This window comes from Sarcophilus harrisii, chromosome 3 (genome assembly GCF_902635505.1).
Source record: "Sarcophilus harrisii chromosome 3, mSarHar1.11, whole genome shotgun sequence".
Classification (NCBI taxonomy): Eukaryota; Metazoa; Chordata; class Mammalia; order Dasyuromorphia; family Dasyuridae; genus Sarcophilus; species Sarcophilus harrisii.
In genome coordinates this window covers 274056992-274076270 of record NC_045428.1, presented here as the reverse complement: position 1 = coordinate 274076270, position 19279 = coordinate 274056992, and the positions used below count along the sequence as shown (strand labels likewise).

The following is a 19279-nucleotide window of genomic DNA, read 5'->3' as shown; positions in this document are numbered from 1 at the left end:
ACAAGATTTTGCAAAGGTAATTAATTTAAAACTATCTTTGTGTATATTTGGAAAAGCAAAACTATTAATTTTTTTTTTAAATTAAGAACATGAACTCTCTACAATGACATAATTTGAGAAGCAGCAGTATTTTGTGGCTATTTTTTTTTTTTTTTTAGGGGAGAACCTGTATCACACTACTGTTATGTGAAGGACACTAAGGTTTCTTCAGAGAACCTTGCACTGGACAGTACACTTTAGATATCTGAATAGGCAGATGGAGGAACTAGGTAGGATCCTAGTAGTTGCCAAGAGTAATAATGATTTTGCTCAGAAAGAGCAAGCTTACCACATTAAGCAACCTTGCATTCTTTCATTTACTATAATTAGTAAATGAATCATAAACTCCTTTAAAAAAAAATTAACTATCCACTGAGAAAAGCTTAAATATGACATATTAAATTCAAATTTAACTAATTTATAAAACTACAGCTAGGACTATTTCATTTCACAAGACTCAGATTTAAGTACAAGAAGCATTGGAATTTCAAAAATATCCATGACTTATTTTAAAATTAAAGTATAGCTACATAGGACTTATAATGAATTCAGAAGTAAGTTTCCCTTTTTTGGGGTTTTGTGAATTTTTTTAAATTCTGAGCTTAACAAACATCTATATATAAAAGATAATTCCAAATTCATAGAAAGAGGCCTGTACAAGAAACAGTCCATTATAGTCAGCTTACTTTTTTTTTTTTACAATAAATAATAAATGTGTCTTCAAAATTGTTCTGCTTGCCTTTGATTCTTTCTGACCTGCTTCTGAATTAAATTTTTTAAGTTAAAGGTTTCTATTGATTTCTCGTTATCCTTATCCATTCATTATAATTTATCAAGACAGCTTCCACCAGAATTCTTCAACAGAGAGCAGATACTATAGAAGAGTGAAAAGAGGAACAGCAAGAATCTCTAGAAATATTTATTTTGTCACCAGTGTCTCCTGGACCAAGTCTAAATAACAGTAAATTATAATAGCAAATTTACCTTTACTAGATGTGGAGCATCTTGTCTGTTTAGCTGGTATTGGGGCAACTGGTCCCAGTGAACTATCCAAGGATGTCTAAGTACAAGGGCAGCAGTTAATCTTTGATGTGGATCTACATGAAGCATCTTTGAAACAAGATCCTGTAATTATAATAAAGGAAAATTTAAATGTCTTTTAAGAATTTAAAAGACAGAAGGTTCAGGACAGAACCTTGGGGAACACATCTATGGTTAGGAGCTGTAACAGGGATGATTAACTACAGAAGGAGATTGGCAAGAAATAGTCAGATAAAAGAAAAACATAGTAATAAGTCTTACATAAATCCAGAGAGGACAAAGTATCAAAGGAGTAAGGTGATCAGTACTATCTCATTTAAAACAGTTTTTTTAAAAAAAAAAAGATTGGGATTTAAAAAACTCATTAATTGTATCAGTTGAAAGATCATCAGTAACTGGGGAGAGCAGTTTCAGTTCAATGGTGAGATCAGAAAAGTTAGATTAAAGATGATACATGAAAGGAAAGGAAGAGAAGGCAATCTTTGCATACAGCTTTTTCTAGAAGTTTGAGAAAAGAAAGAGAAAGGAGCAGGTTTGTTTGCTAAGCATTTCATAAGGATGAGTAGATTTAAACCTCAAGGATGAAAAAGAATCAGGAGACAGGAAAAGATTATTGAATATATTTGGGTGATAGAGGGAATTCCTTTCAAGAATGAGTCAGATTTGACTGCTATGGAAGTAACTTGAACTCTCAAATTCTGTAATACTTTGATTGAAAAGTAGCAAGACAGAAAGGGAATGATTGGAGTAGTAATCTTTTGAGTGATAGGACCAAAGGAAAATGTGTAAATGCTGGCCTTGGTTGAGAGGAATGGCTACTTCATTGTCTGAGACTAGAGCAAAAGAACAAAATATTAGATATCAAGGGGTTCTAACACACAAATAGGAGAAGGTAGAATTCATAATGAATGACTTCTATTTTCTTGGTTAAGTACGAGGACAGTCCTCTATAGGTGACTGGGGGACAGAGGTGAGGTAAGAGGGTTGAAGAGAAAAGATAAAGTGTAGAATAGTCACTTTGGGGAGTGGGATAGAGTATCAATTAGAGAGGAATAAAAGAAACAGTGACTCCCAGTTAATACTAGGTAAGATGAAATTTTCTAAAGAAACATGCACCATTACATAATTAGCAGCAAAATAGGCAAATGGTGGCAATAATATAAGGATAACAACAGAGTTGCAAACAGGAAATGTTTGTGAAATCAGGCAAAGATCTAGATATATTTTATAGCTATCATTCTTTAGTGTACACTTATAATTTCTAAACAAGAGTCAATGAACAAGTACTAATTAAGAGCCTACTGTTTGCCAGATATATATAAAATTTAGCACAGATATAGAATTAACAAGGACTTTATATATACATATATATCATATGTATATAAATACACACACACAAGCAACACACACACACACATATATATACACACAATGTAGCAGATATAGAATTAATAAAAGTACCCCCCAGGTGTGGAAATGGCTAGTCTAAAGGCACATAAATGGGAAAGAGAGGGGGTAAGAGGGAGAGGGGGAGAGAGGAAGAGATAAGGAGATAAGATGCCATGGTAGGATGGTTCATAAAGTGAAGGGGTAGAAATGATCAATGAAGCTGGAATGAGAGGTCCAGGGCCTTCAGGGTTTTATAAGAAGGAGTTTATATTTTATTCTAGAGGAGATCTCTAGAATTGAGATGGGGAGTCAAATGACTGTCTATGTTAAAATTATTTTGGGAGCGGTGTGTAGGACTGGGTGGTAAGATTCTTGAGGATGGAATAAAATTAGGATACTGTTATAACAATGCCAAGTGAGAAATGAGGAGTCCAGAATTAGGGGGATCACTGTGTGAAAAGAGAGAAAGGATTGAAAGCCTGAGGGGAAGGGTTATTTTGATGATTATTAAGGTTTGGTATGCTTGGAGTAAACCTAAGAAGCCAGTAGAACTTAAGCCTTAGTTCAGATGCTTGGAAAACATCAACATAAAATTATAACAGTTTAGTAGTAATACAGTATTTTCATACACCTTCTTTGTTAAATTGGTTGTAATGGCAATGCCCTTTCATAAGTGGTGATATTGGGTATTTAGAAGATTTAGTGATTAATTTGAAGACAAATTATCCATGTTACAGACTCTAATGGCACAATGGAACTTAATACTACAAGGGTTATGGACCAGAAAGCCATATATCAAAAAGATGAATTCCTCAAAAAGGAGAATTCTAAATTGGGTATTGCTGATAAAATAGTCACTGTTTTCAGTAATACTTAAGTCAGGGAATTATCGGGGATCTTACTGTTTTTAGGAAGAAAAATCAAGAAATCAGGTTGATATATGAAACAGGATCAAATTATGTGAATAGGATAGAAGATCAAATAGGTTGGTAAAAACTCCTAAATCTGACATCTTTTAAAGCCCTCTATGAAATAAAGATGGATTTCAGAATAGAGATAATGGGACAAAAGGCTTTTTAGTCACTTATGTAGAGGAGATAGCCACAAGAATTTAAAACTGAAATGGAGGAGTAGTAATGATAGAAGTGAGTCAAGGACAGAACTTCGAATAATGTTCTTAGTGGGTCAAGACATGGAAACATTAAAAGAGAAGAACTAGGAATGTATAGTTCCTCCAGAAATCAAGTAAAGAAAGAAAATTCAGAAACAGGTTATCAACAGCATTAAATACTTCAGTGAGCTTAAGATCAAAAAATGTCATTGCATGTGGAAGCCACTAGCAACCTTTGATAGAGAAATTTCAATAGAGTTCTATGATGGGGAAGGAGTGGTGGTAGAAATTGGACTTCAAGAATCTAATTACATTCTTGACATTCTTTTCATATGTGTATATGAACATATAACATAAAATTATATAAAAATTAAATTACCTTTGCTGTGTCTGAAACGGAATTCCAGTAACCACCACTGAGTGAGAACTTTCCACTGCCTATTCGTGCCAGTATCTCTTCTGGGGTATCATCAGGACCATTTGCAAATGGAGTGTAGCTAATTTACAATAAAATTGAAATGTGATTACATTTTAAAAATGTGGTTTGCTTGTAAATGTATTTTTTTGTACTGTACTAATATAATCAAGGTTGGAAATTGCTCAAATGACAATTACATGCAGCAACATATGCTTTGTCTTTCTAACTAAAGTATGACAGACAGAGCCTTAGCCTCTCTCCTCTCAAATGTATACATGGATCTGTGTGTCTTTTGGTAGCTAGATGGAGTAATAGAGGATCATGCCAGAACTCAGAAGACTCATCTCCCTGAATTCAAATCTAGTCTTAAATACTTAACTAGCTGTCAATGTGGGCAAGTCACTTAACTCTGTCTCAGTTTCCTTATTTGTAAAACAAATTGGAGAAGGAAACGGCAAACTACTCTAGCATCTTTGCCAAGAAAACCTCAAGTGGGGTGATGAAAAGAGTTGGATATGACTGAAATTCAACAACAATATATATCTTTATACTTCTGCATGATATGACTTGGGAAAAATTATCTAATTTCTTTGTGACTCAATTTTCTTACTTGAAAAATGAGAGATTTAGACTTGTGTTTTCTGAGGTTCCTGAAGCTCTAATCACTGACCTAAAACTTAAGCTTCATAAGTAAGAAGTAAAGGTTAAGTTGAAAAAAAGTTAATTATCTTTCAATAAAAATAAACTTTTTTTTTACATTGATAAAAAACTTATGAAGGTACTTTGATGAAGTTTGCCATTCTTGAATTTTCAAAGATATCCTCATTTCTAACTGCTCAAACAAAAAAATGTTTTAAAAATTGTACCCAATTGGCTAAATGCTACTGTTGATGGAATATGAAGCTTGTTACTATTAATTAGTATATAAAAGTGAAGTTAGGTGGCTGTCTTCACAATGTAAAACCAGTTTGCAGTGTAACTACCATCTGGCACATTTAGCAGAATATCCTCAGTAATAAGAGAATCAGAGCATTAGACTTTAGAGATAATTTTATCTAACTTTTCATTTAACAGGTGAGACCCTAAGGTATAGAGAAGCAAAGTGATTTGCCCCAAAGATTATATAACCAACAAAGCAGCACATCTGGACTTTGACTCCATGTTACCTGGCTCCAAATTCAGTATTATTTGTATTATACAACATTACCTGATAAAATTGGGAATAGCAATTAACATTAAAAAAAAAATCTATTCCAAATTTTCTCAGTCTTGTCATAAATAAATGATGTGACGTGATCAATTCAAGGACTTTTAGACATTTGCAAAAAAAAAAAAAAAGCCTATTTTTTTTTTTTGATATGAAAAACAGACTAAATACTGAAATTGTATATTTTTTAAATACCAAACTCCAAAAGTTTATTTAAGGAAGATCCAACATGCAGTATATTTTTATAATTAACATAAGGGAAATTGGCATAAGCCAGTAAGTCATTCCATAGAAAAATCATCAATAATAATTTGATAACAGATGTGGTATCAAAAAAAGCTTTAGATCTAATAGATTTCATTATATTAATTAATTCTTCCCGAGGAAGAATAAATCCAAGGTCAAAATAAAAAGGCTTATATCAAACTTAAAATGCATAGAAAGCATAAAAGACAAAGAAACATTTATGACAGACATAGGAACTCACCCAGTAAGCATTGTATAAAGCAGAACACCAAGACTCCATATATCACATGCAGCATCATATCCCTGTCTTTTTAAAACCTGTAAAAACAAAGATAATATTAATAAACTCTATTAGATTTAGATAAAATATTTTTGTTTGTTAAAATTAGATTTGCATGTTGAAAGAAAGCTACACAGAACAAACACCTGATATGATTAATCAAACTGTTTGTCATGGATTAATGTGGTCTTTCACTAGTATTATAAGGTTTGATTTAAATTAATTTTGATTGTAATATTCAACACAAAAGTTTAACTGTATACAGTAGAGATCAAAATAGCAAGTGCTAGGGAAACTGAGGAGTGAATATATGTATACAGATAAATATATATGAATGACAATCTTCTTTCTCCCAGAGGCTTTCTTCTTTCTTGGGGATATAGATAGTTAAATTTAGTTAATGTTGTAAACGGAAGATATTCTAAAGGGTGTGAATTTAGGATTGGGTTTTGAAGAAAGGGAGAGTGATATATTAGAGAAAAGAATACTCTTAGAAAGTACACAAAGTATAAAGGTAGAAGTAAGCAAGTAATATGAAAAGTATGATAACCAGATCCGCTTAGTTGAAGCAGAAAATTTATGTTGAGAAGTAATTAGTTCAATTCACAAGTAAGGATTTTGAAGAATTATTAGAGAATTCTGGATTTGCTATAATAGGGAAACCTTTGATTTGATGTAATAAGAAAAACATTATAAGAAATAAGTTTAAACAGTTGGATTGTCCAGTAGGTAGGTGGAGCATTAGGCTTGAAGTCAGGAAGGCCTGAATTTAAATCCAGCCTCAAAAACTTGTTAGCTGTGTGACCCTGGGCAAGTCATTTAACATTTGCCTGCTTGTTTCCTAATCTGTAAAATGGGGATAATAACAGCACCTTAATCTCCCAGGGTTTTTCTGAAAAAGAAAACCTTAAAGTACTACCAAAATGTTAGCTATTGTCCTTTTTTTTCTTCTCCTCCTTCTATTTAGCTAACAGTGCTGCTGTGAGGAACAAATGAAATAATATATGTAAAGCTATAAAAATGCCAACTGGTATAATTATTAGCTATTTTTCTTTATATTCTCAGAATCTGAGCACAATAAATACATTAACTGACATACCATACCAGAGAACAGCTCTGAGCATGACAGGTTTGAATGAGAAGACACTAGAGCCTGGAAAATCAGTGGAAGTGTGGCAGAGAATAGAAGTAAATAGTCATTGTTGAGGAGATGATGTGGATTAGGATGGGGTTGAGAAAGCTAAAGGTAAGAAATCTAGAGATACTGACATATAGTGAACTGGTATAATTTGACACTGAATCTGGGATGTGGGAGCTAGAAAAAATGATGTCAAAGTTTTACAATGAGGGAAAATAAGATAATGGCACTGACAGTGATAGAGAAATGGGCGAGGGCAGTGTTTCTAGAACATGTCAACTATGTAGAAATGTTATATAGAAAATCAGAAAAACATTACTAAAAAGAAATCAAAAACTCAGTGCTAGAGATGTGATACAATTGGAATGGGGACCATGATTCACTATATTTCTAAAAACAAAAAAGAAAGGGATGTCATTCTGATTAAGTTATTCATTAAAATATTCTAGTTATATTACTAAAAAAAGGACTCTTTTTGCAACAAATACTGAAAATGCTTTGTTAAACTTAAATTATACAAGGCACTAATAAATATCATAATCACCTCTGGAGCAACAAAATTTGCAGTATAACATGGAGTCATCAGAAGACCATTTTCTGCCCTTAGCTGTTTCGCAAAGCCAAAATCACAAATTCGAATAGATTCTGGGTTACCGGATTCATCTACATAAAGAATGTTGCTAGGTTTCAGGTCTCTGTGAACCACCTAATTGAAATACAAATCAAATTTAAAGGTTTCATTATTATTTCATAAATTCATTTGCAAACAAAATGGAAACTAAAGGGAGTGATTAAAAAAAAAAAAAGATTTGTCAATTAATGGAGCATAAGTAGCTAAGGAAGACCATAAGCCACTGCACATTGCAGCCTAGTGTCTGATAAACTCCAGGATATCTACTACTGGATTAAGAACTCTCTATTTAATAAAACTTGCAAGGAAAACTGGAAAGCAATTTGGCAGAAATTAGGTATAGAACAGGAACATGAATTATATGCCATAATAAACTGCAAAAATAAATATGTGACCTAAATAGGAAAAAGTTATATCATTTTTTAAAAAATGTGGAATTGAAGAAGGTAACTATGAGAAGGGTAAGATTTCTTAAGTAAAGGGACTGAGAGAATATTTTAAAAGATCAAATGGACAATTTTGATTACCAAAAAATTGGAAAGCTTTTAAATAAACAAAATCATTGCACCTAAAGTTAAAAGATAAATAGGACTTCTATTCTATTCCAAGTCTTCTTTGTGTTTCACCAGTCTATATATGCCCTGAGGCACAAATGTGTTTATGGAGGAAATCTGGAAAGCTAGAAATTTACTGATCTACTCTGCCATCTTCTGAGAATCCTCCTTGTATATATCTTTTTGTACTTATTTTCCTAATGTCTCCTTCATCAGACCAAACTCCTTGAGAACAAGGACTGTTTTTTATTACCAATTTCTTTGTACCCTCAATACTTAGCACAGTGTCTGATACATAACAAAATACACTTAATAACATGCTTGTCAACTGATTTCAGAATTCTATTCAGCACTTAATGTTTTTTGTTCTTTTATACAGATTGGTAAAGAACAGGTTTGGACTGAGGCATACATTTTCAGAAAGTTAAAGATGAAATGTATTTTGGTTGGCTGTACTTATTTATTTTTACATATTAAAGACATACATATTTAATAAAGAGGGCTAAACAAATGATATGTTTGAATTTGCACTGGTTATATATTCAACCTTTGTTCAACATTCATTTATTAAGAGCCTACTATATTATGCCTCTAGGTAGTCTCACACTTTTAACTGAATTATGAGTCTAAGGAGAAACATTCAAACCCTTTCCTATTTGCTTCTCCTACTTTTTTATTATTACTATAGTTTTTTATATACAAAACATATGCATGGGTAATTTGGTTGTACTTATTTTTAAAGGAAGATTTTATTGGGAAGTAATGTAAAAAAAAAAAAAGCCTAACAAAATAAAATCAACCTTCAATCAACCTTCTCCTCCCCCACCCCGCCCTTCCCCTCAATCAAAACAAAAAGAAACAAGCCATCCTAAGTACTAAGTAAAAGATGTTTGGGACTTTTATTTTTCTAATATTGATCAAATATTTTTTCCTGATAGATGCAAGATTTTTTTTTTCTCTTATTTTGTCTTAGCATAAAATGATCTAGAAAAACTGAAAATTTAAAGAGACCAGCACTTCCCTTTTAATTTTGTAAAAAAAAAAATATGCATTCTTAGTAAATGCTTTCAGGATTATGTTAAATGTTTTCCATGTTCTCAATCTAATTCAAAAGAAAAAAATCCACTCCATCCTTAGTATATATTTTTAAAAATAGCTACTATTTTATTTTGGAGCGTGTTCAACTCTTAAAATTTAGTATGAAATTCCTTTGCTTGTACAGCATTTAAAAGAAAAGGAATACATTTATTGTAGTCTTGGGTTACAAAACCGAAATGATGATTCAATATTAGTTTGTTTATTGCTTTTAGATCAATGGTATATAAAAAAAAAAAAGAGTAGGACAATCAGGTGAGTAGTAGAGTTTATATATTCTTTTTACAATCGCAGAATAGTTTTATCTTCTTAATTCTAAACTTGAATATTAAAACAAAGTCAATAAAGAATGCAGATATTAGAAACATACATACAATGTTTAAAATACTTACCCCTTGTGCATGAAGATATTCTACAGTTTTGGTTATTGTAAATAGGACGGCACTGGCTTCTCGTTCAGAGAAAAATTTCTGTCTAAGAATTTTATCCAGCAGTTCACCTCCTTTCATAAGTTCTGTTACTACATAGACATATTTTCCATCATCATAGACCTACAAAATACAAGTATTACAATCAGCTTTTACAATGTTACTTGAGACTTCTCCTGTATGAAGAAGATAAAAGCAGGTCCATTCTAGACCAGTTCTGATCTACCAGATTCCTCCTATGTTGGGCTCTTCTCTTTGGTGCTCTTTTTCATATGCTGTTGATGGCAAGTTTTACTCTACTTTCTCAAAATTCCTGTAATTGCAGATATGGAGCCACATTATAGAAAACAAAATTCCTGGTTCCTACCTGAGCTATTTCAATCTTCATGGTGGAGTTGGAGGGAAAAGTGGCAATAATAAACTTCTGCCACAAATAAAGTGAGTAAAAACATGATCTTAAGTCTTGACTTACAATCTGTACTGTGGACAAGTAAGTAGAGTCTTTGACTAAAATTACTTAAAACTCTCAGAAAATAAGAATTGGAAGGGGCTTTCAGCAGCCATCTAGTACAACTCATACATGAAAAACAATTCTCTGTACAACAACCTCAGCAAATGGCCATTTGGCTTTTGATTTGAGATTTCTCACAGATTCTATATTCTGGCCATACTGCCCTACCAATAAGTAACATTCTGTCTCCTGCTTTGGGATTGAACATAAGTATCCCAGGTGTTCAAGGCTCTCTTGTATGACTTTAGCTTTGTAGAACCCCTAGATTTCCTCAAAGCACTACTCAGACACCACTTTCCACAGGATAACTTTCCTGGGCTCACTAAGTGTTGCTGTTTTCCTCTCTCCTCAATGAACTAGTTTGAATACATTTATCTGTGTATATGTTGTTTTCCTCCAAAAGAATATAAGCACCTTGAGAGCTTAATTCCATTTTCTATTTGTATTACTAATTTCTGGCAAATAAATAAGGACCAATATATGTTTGCTACCCTGAATCTTGAGCCTTTAACAAATGTGGCTGCCCTCCTCTGGACACGGTCCAGCTTGTCAATGCTCTTCCTAAAATGTGGCGTCCATAACCGAAAATGTACCAAATGCTGACCAGAGCAGAGGATAGCAGGATAACTGCCTTCTTCATTCTGCACATGAGTCACTAATACTGAATTTACTAAAAACAAACAAAAAATCCCACCACCACAACAAACCCAAATTTCTATAAAAGTCATTATGATCTAGCCATTTCTTCTCAATCTTGAATTTATAAAGATGATTTTTAATCCAAGTATAAGCCTTTATATTTAACCTTATTAAATTTCAGCTTATTAGAACAAATTACTTGCACAGTTATTTTCTGACTTAGTCTTCCAAACAAAGCATTAACAACACTGCCAAACTTGCTGTCGTGTGAAAATTTGATAAACATGTTATTTATGACCAATTGATTGATAAAAAAAATGCTACATAGAGACATTTATAGATCTTAAAGGCATGGCATTACAGACATTTGTTGATGTTGAAATCAAATCATGGACTACTCTTAGTTTGACTATTCAATTTAGTCCCTAAAACCACCTAAAAATAGTATTATCAAGCCTGTAATACATATTTTGGTCCAGATTCATGGTTTCATTGCTGCAGGGAGTTTGAAATGTGGAAACTCCTTTCATTAATCCAGATTAGCAACTGATTTATTGCAAGTTTTAGTTGCCAAATGACCTGAGAAGTTAACTGCTCATGATCACACAGCTAACTAGCATGTTGCCAAAAGCAAGACCTGAACCCAGATCATCTTTCTGATTCTAAGGCTGTTCCTCTAGCAAGTAGGCATTTTTATTAATAAAATTCTAGCATTTTGTCAAGAATTTAAGCGAAGTTCACTGGCTTATATCATACTTTGCAGATATTCTACTTTTGTTTTTAAAATTTGAGATGTATTTTACAGTCTTGTGAGAATCAGGCATTCTCTGGTTTTTCTTGTTCTTTTAGTACACTGGACCTTGTGACTTGAACTCATCAAGATTTCTTGGTGATAAGACATTTGTTTTATTAATTTATCATAATTTTCCATTCCCAATTAGCCAAATAATACCAAATTATTCTTTTTTTTTTTAAGTTAAAAAAAGCCTAATTCTTGGCAGAGAAAACAGAGGAGTCAAATAGATCTGCCTTTTTTACATCTTTAGATATTATGATCCCATCTATGAAACTCTCCCCTTCTTTGACCTATCTTTTAAAAATATGATATAGCCAATATATTCATTTGGTTTTCCTAAGTGAACTTAATTCAACAACTATTTATTCAGCACTTACTATGCTTCAGAAAAGATAGTTGGGATACTAAAAAAGTGTTCCTGCCCTTAAAGAGTTTATGCCCTATTATAATAAAATATCTATACAGGTATAGAAATCTATATCTATCTGCATACACTAAATAAATGCAAAGTAATTTCAAGGGTTAGAAGCAAAGGCTTTTGAGAAGCAGAGATGAACATTCTAGTCTTGAAAATAGCTCATGTAAAGGAATAGAGACAGGAGACACAGGGTTATATAGGGAGAACAGAAAGCAGGCAGTTTGAAAGGAAGTAAATTAAGCTACTGCTATATTACTATACTTACATAACCTGGGGAAAACTGTAAATGTTATTAAGGTAAATCAAGCAATTTATCTTACAAGAATCAACTTACATCTTTTAGAGTAATAATATTTGGATGCTGTCCATAACGAAGGAGGATTTCAATTTCTTCTGTTGGGTCTCTTTTGCTTTTATCAATAATCTAGAAAGAAAACAACATGTGTAAGAATAACCAAAGACTTCAAAATGATTAAAATTTCAGGATTGTTCTTATGAATACTATAAACATGAGTCTTTGACAACATATTTTACTAGGGCAAGAATACAATTACTAGAGATTTTTCTAGCACTTGATACTGTAACCATATTGACTGGAATATTTTGTTTTTTGTGTGTGTTTGCTGTGTCAAAGACAGATTTTTTAAAAGTCTCCAAATAGAGAAAAAAAAATGTTAGAAGTACAATTCTAGGCTAGTTTTATTATAACTGGATTCCAAATGGAACATGCAATAATTTTAGATAGGCAGAAATAAGAGTTTCATAGCCTAAAGAAAAACTTTACAACTGAGATGAAATATCATTTCACTCCTTCTTCTGATTTTCTTAAAATTTGAGTTTATTTTAGATTTAATTTCCAAGATATGGTTGGCAGATTATCCAAGTTCCTTCTCTTTTTAATTTTTGTTCATTATTTGGCAGTTTATTTGCTCCTTTATAAGAAGGTGTTCATGAAAAGAAAAAGAAAAAGTTAAAAAATCAATTTTGTCAGTTTTTCTATTTATCAATAGTTCTTTTAAGAGATTGGGCCAGGTTATGATGGAACTTTTAGGTGATCTATGAAAGTCACTTACCCATGCTATTCCCATCCTTTAATAATATTATTTGTAGTTGGCTATATTGAGCCAACTCCACATGAGCACTGACAAAATGTTCATTGAATTCTTTATTATCTTAAAGTCATGATTAGTTTTATCCAGCTAAAACTAAAGTTAACCAAAGCTATCCTATTAAAATCCTAATGGAATTCAACTCAACTCAAATCTGTGTTTCAGATTCTTCACCATTTTCCTTAATGTTTTAACTATGTTTCAGAAATATATTTAAAAAATATTTGAGAAAATAGAATTTTCTGATAATTTTAATATTATTTAGAAATTAAAATTTTCTATCTGTATTGTTCAAATGCTTTATTTTTTTTCCTTTTGTGGTCCTTATATTTTAACAGTAAAATAGTTCAGTAATTAAGAACTCAAAATAAAGGCAAAACACGTATGAACTCTAATCACATAAAACAAACAAAACTACCACGTAATTTTCCACATAAACACATTGCTACTTGATATATATTTAGTAGCAGTGGAATTCTGTATTTAAAAACTAAGGTAAATATATATTAGAGGTATCTTTATTGTTATTTAAATGTTTACACAAGCACTATGGCAATTTAAAAATAGATACTTATACTGATCAGACAAATGCTTTAGGGCTCTCTGAAAACCAGAAATTATCTAAGGTGTATACTTCTGTCAGTATTCCTACAGATATGAGTACAGCGGGAGCCTAACTAAGCTGGGACTACTACTTTCTACAACTTGTTATCTATTTAAAGTCACATGTTACCTTCAGACAACAACCTCAGGAAAAATTAAAATTTTTCAATTTAATAAAAAATTAAAAAATAAAAACATTTTTGATGTCTACAACTCCTGAGAAGGTTTTGATCATTTTAGTCATTTCTGATTCAGCCATTCTGGTTTGGTATATCCTACTCAAGTTGAGACCTATTCCGCTTATTTTCACAAAACACAAAATTTAGAGTCACAGGGTAGATGGGAAATTAAAATCCATTATTATGAAGGCTTACCAACCCAGCACAAATATGCTATAAACAAAGTACATAATTATAAAAATGTAGAAGAGTATTACTGTATCCCCTCTGAAAATAAATAATTGGATCAGAGGTATAGAGCTGTAAGAGACCTTGGAGACCATCTAGTTTATAGCTCTCCCTACCAAGGCAGGTTAGATTGTACTTTGAACCTTAACAGTCTTTGGGCACTAAGATGTTTAGCAACTTACTGGAGTTACAGAGACTGTGTGTGTCAGAGGCACATATATCTATGTCTTTTTGGACTTAAGGTCAGCTTCCTTATATTATGCCATGCTGTCTCTATCTAACACCTTTTAAAAACAAATGCAGTGAAAATGAAAATCATCTCTAGTCATATAAGAATTAGGTTATGGTCACCAAAATCTCTGAAATTCAAGTGGAATCAAAGGCTTTAAATTTTTAATAACTATTTCCACTGAAAATGTTCCAGATGGAGAGTCAATGCTTACTAATCTAAAGTGGGAAAAGGGAATAAGCTTGACTCTAGCTTCTTATTTGCTGATTTCAAGCTAAAGGTTCAAACTTCAGAGCTCTATAAAGCTTTCTTTAATGTATTAGAAATACTAAACTATTAGTGGTGAGGGGGTTAAAATTCTCAATGATAATAAGTTGTTTGTTGATACAGATTTATAATAGTCACTGGATATTCAATTTGACCTTACCTTGCTACAACAAATGTAAGATAGCCTTTTCCAAAGAGGATTACAATTTTTAATTACTATTGAATTATATGGATGAACTGTAAAGATGAAATTAATTAACTATTATTAATAAATAAACTAAACACATACCTTAACTGCATATTCCATATTTGTAACTTTATTTATACATCTTTTGCAAATAGAGTAAGAGCCAACTCCAATATCTTCTTTTACTTCATATCCATCGGTAAACTGAATACTGTTCCTGTGCAACTGCTATCAAAATAACATTATCAACTGATGAATGATTCAACAAATATTATAATTAACTTTATAAGTAGGAAATTACTTTAAAAAACCTAATTACAACTACTCAAAAATTTCAAAAGGCTGCATCTTCTGTTTGGGATTTTGAATTTAGGAACTGTATTATTCAGGAGTGAAGAAGTTCAATAGCTAGTGTTCATATGGCATTTAAGAGTTCAAAAGTACTTTACAGATATTTCATTTTGTCTTCACAACTTGAAGGTTGTGGTAGGTGTTTTTCACCCTAGAACATTTAAATTTCCAGTGTTTAAGGATATTCTGTGATAAGTCAGTTTGCTTGCAGTACAGCTTTACATTGAAGGCTCAAAGCCTCCAGGAAATATTATACAAAGGGTACAATTTTCAAACTTGTTTTGTCAGTCAACATTTTTTAAGCACCTGTTATATGACAGCAGTATTCTAGGCTCTGGTGATACAAAAAAAACAAAAAAAAAAATAAGGATTTACTTACACATCAAAAAACATATAAAAACCAAACAATCCCCCCCTCCCCACCTCGAATCAAGGTATGCTAGCTGGGATGGCTTATGGACTTTATTAACAGTTTTTGAAAACTATTCACAAACCTTAATTATAATTCCAAAGATCAACTAAAGAAACTGTAAAGAAGTAAACAATATATATGCTCTTTAAGTAAGAACTTAGTTGGATTTTCAATTGTAAAATTAATTGTAAAAGCAAGTATCAATTTATACAAAGCTCATTTATACTTCAAAAAATTTTAATAAGTTCATTTAACATGACAACCTAGGTGGATTATTGAAATTCTCACTTTTAAAAGTCTATCAGTTCAATTTATGGCTTTTGGTTTTAAACAACTGATAAATACTCACTTGTTTAGAATTTCAACTTTCACAATGAAATTTACCAAAATACTTGAGAATATCAATGGAAAAGTAACAATTCTAGTTATGTGCCCAGTTAAGGACATTTCAATTGAAAACTGAATAAATCTTGTACAAATGTACAAGTAAATAATAAAGTAGAAACCATAAAGCATTAGGACAAGCGAACCTTTTGTCTTAAAAACCTTGCTTTGAAAGAAGCACTCTAGAATGAGATTAAAAATAAAATACAGGGCAGAGTTATCAGGTCTAAAAGTTAGTGACTGAATTTAAGTTAAGACTAGCAAGAACAGCATCAATTCTGTGAGAATTTACAGAATATGTCAACGGAAAGGCACAGCCAAAATTCAGTAATAACTGTGGAATAAATACAGTTTTTACTGTGAAATGTTTAAATTAATTACAAATAGCATATTCCCAGGCTTTAGAACCTGCAGACTAAACAAAATTATATGTCCAGTATTTTCTTATGCATGATCAAATGGAAAGAGTTGTTTCAAACCCCATAGGGAAAAATAGAGATAAAATATTTATAAACAATATCTTGCTTTGTATGGATGGGGTAGTTGAAGTAAATTACTAAAATAATAAAAGATGAGCCTCTTTAGGTTAGAAGGTATTCAATGTAGTACTTAGGAACTTGAGTGGAAGAAAAATACAAGTAGTTCCAGTAGTAATGAAGTCATTAGGCCAAAGCCAAAAGGTAGCTCAGCTGAGTATGGATCTGGTATCAAAAGGAAAGTCTGCTGCTATAAAAATCAATACTGCACTGGAATCTGGAATATAATCTATGAACTAAGAGATGAAAAGATTAGATATTGACATCTTGGGTTTCAGTAAACTTAAATGGATGAGAATGGTTGGATCACAATATATAACTAAATGGAGTAGCCCCTCACTGTCAATAAAAGATGAAAAAAGGAGTACTGGGATATAATTTCAAAACTGAGGATGCTGTTCAAATCGAAGACAAACTGTTCAACATCACAGACATACAAGTGTATGCTCCAACCACAGATACCAAAAAGGCCAAAGTTAATCAAGTCTATGGAGAGCTTCAATATCTTCTTCAGGGCTAGTACCAAATATGCCAAGCCATCTCTAGTTATACTTTTAAGACTACTGAAGTGATGACTTAAATCCATGTAATAAACTGGATTTTGACAGAATTCTAGTATATTTACTTCTGAAAACTTAAGTTTGTGGCTAATAAGACCTTATAGAGGTGCTCAAATATTTAGAGTAACAATTTAAAAAATTCTTTAGGGAAAATGCTGTCTAGGAATAGCTATTTCATGATTTAAAATTTCTATGTTCAAACATTTGTCTTAAATTAACACTAACAAATGACAGCATTATTTCAGTCTAAGTCTGAAAGTTAAATACTGCACCATATTACATTTACTTTTTTTTTTTTTTTTTTTTTGGCAAGGCAATTGGAGTTAAGTGACCTGCCTAGGCTCACACAGCTAGTTAAGTGTGAAGTGTGTGAAACTGGATTTGAACTGGGGTTCTCCTGACTCCAGGGTAGGCGTCCTATCCACTGTACCATTAACTATCCTATATCATATTTAAAGAATTGATCTTAAATCTCTTAAATTATTACAAAATTCATGCTGACCTTCAAATGAAAACATTAAAACGAAATACTATTTCTCAATACTAGAAACAGCTGAAGTTCACAGGACAACATGAAGAAAAAAAAAGATATAATAAAATTCATTTCACTGAGCATTATTTATTCTATGAAGACAAATTTTTAATTTATTGGACAGTTTTCTATTTTTTAAAAAACAAAACAAACTACCACTTGTTTTCTTGTATTTTTTTTTTTTAATCATTTCTACTTTTCCAATATATAAGTAGATAGAAAAATAATAATTATAGATATTGCACCTTTAAGTATATGGTACTGGGGGTATGGAGTCTTCACAGTTCAGGCTAACATTCCTTTTAAGGGAATGAATGGGTTCTAGTGAACTTGGTGGCAACATAATATATCGAATGTTACTTACTTTTGGTTTCTATATCATTTATAAAGAACAAAGGGACCTGGAGATTTTAGTTCACCAGAGCTTTCTTGGTATGTCAGTGGTAAAATAAATAGAAGTCAATCTAGTCCTGAAAAAAAGCCTTCGGGATAGTGTAGTAATGCTTGCTGCAATTTTCAAGAAATTCTACTCTGCAATCAAATATGTGTTTCACATTTTAGTTGGTATAGGTCCTTGTAGGTCTCTCCTATATTAAATGAAGTACTTCCTGGATGAAGCCAAATTTTGGCACTGTTGAAATAAATCTAAGTTTAAGCAGCTAATCTTTATCATAAAAGACAAAAATCTAATTTATTATTATCATTTGCCTAATAAACTTCATTTTATTCAAGATTGAATTTGTCATTTAAAAATGCATTTACCTGGACAATTGAATGTACCCCCACAGTCTGCATTGCTTGGCTTTCATCATCTGATGTGATAGCAACAAAACTGAAACCTCGAAAAAGCTGATGTGCATTAGCACTAGGTGGAATACCAGGTGAATCTAAAAAGATTGAGAAAATGGTTATGAGGAACATCCTTTAAAAAATTTAAAATTAAGAAGAATCATCCTAGATTTTAATATTCTATGACTAGAACAGGCTTATTTAAAATGTCACATAAGAACCAAAAAAAATCTTAATTGTTGATTTGTATCAAATTGTTACATATACATACCTCAAACCCTCCCTTCCTCTGTACCAATTTACATTCACAAATATATAACTTAATAGTTCAAGAACTCACATGTCCTACTAAGCTGAGAAAGCTCAGTACTATAGCTAAATTTGGAAATTACTAAAGTTGGATAGCAGAATGATGAATGTTTTGGCCATTATCAATATTAAGACTATAGGCAGACATGGACAGGATCTGCAATAGCACATGGATTACGTCAACAACTCATGAAAGAATATTCACCAAATATTTCAATAAATTAGTTAACATTTATTAAATACCTACTATATGCCAATTACTGTGCTAAATGTTAGGTGCAAAAAACAGTCCTTGACCTCATTAAAAAATTTCTAACACTTGTTTTTAAAATTTTTTGAGTTTCAAATTCTCAAATGTTAGAAATAATTTCTACATGTAATTGGGGGAAAATAAAATAGCAAAATAAATAAAACACATAATTGTTTTACGTGTAATTGAGGAAAATAAAAATTGTAAGTTCCAAATTCTCTCCCTTTCCCCCCTCATTGAGAAAGTAAGCAATTTCATATAGATTATACAGTGCAGTCATGTGAAACATATTTCCATGTTAGTCATGTTGTGAAAGAAACTACAGAAAAAGAAAAATAAAGAAAAAAATATGCTTCTATTTGCATTCAGATTCCATCAGTTCTTTCTCTGAGATGAACATTGTTCATTATAAG

At 31.7% G+C, this 19279-nt stretch overlaps 1 protein-coding gene across 6 annotated transcripts in view; it reads right to left on the bottom strand.

Annotated features, from left to right (window-relative positions):
• RPS6KA3 (ribosomal protein S6 kinase A3) overlaps positions 1 to 19279 on the bottom strand; it is a 97539-nt gene that overhangs the window by 10160 nt on the left and 68100 nt on the right. For 4 of the 6 annotated variants that reach the window (XM_031959505.1, XM_031959508.1, XM_031959507.1 and 1 more), the window contains 8 exons: positions 18281 to 18405; positions 14846 to 14971; positions 12276 to 12365; positions 9542 to 9700; positions 7414 to 7575; positions 5693 to 5769; positions 3960 to 4077; positions 1024 to 1164 (listed from right to left, as the gene is read on the bottom strand). In XM_031959505.1, coding sequence (XP_031815365.1) covers positions 1024 to 1164; positions 3960 to 4077; positions 5693 to 5769; positions 7414 to 7575; positions 9542 to 9700; positions 12276 to 12365; positions 14846 to 14971; positions 18281 to 18405 — 998 coding nt within the window. The remainder of the gene's footprint in view (positions 1 to 1023; positions 1165 to 3959; positions 4078 to 5692; positions 5770 to 7413; positions 7576 to 9541; positions 9701 to 12275; positions 12366 to 14845; positions 14972 to 18280; positions 18406 to 19279) is intronic. The other 2 variants (XM_031959506.1, XM_031959509.1) reach the window with 1 other exon arrangement.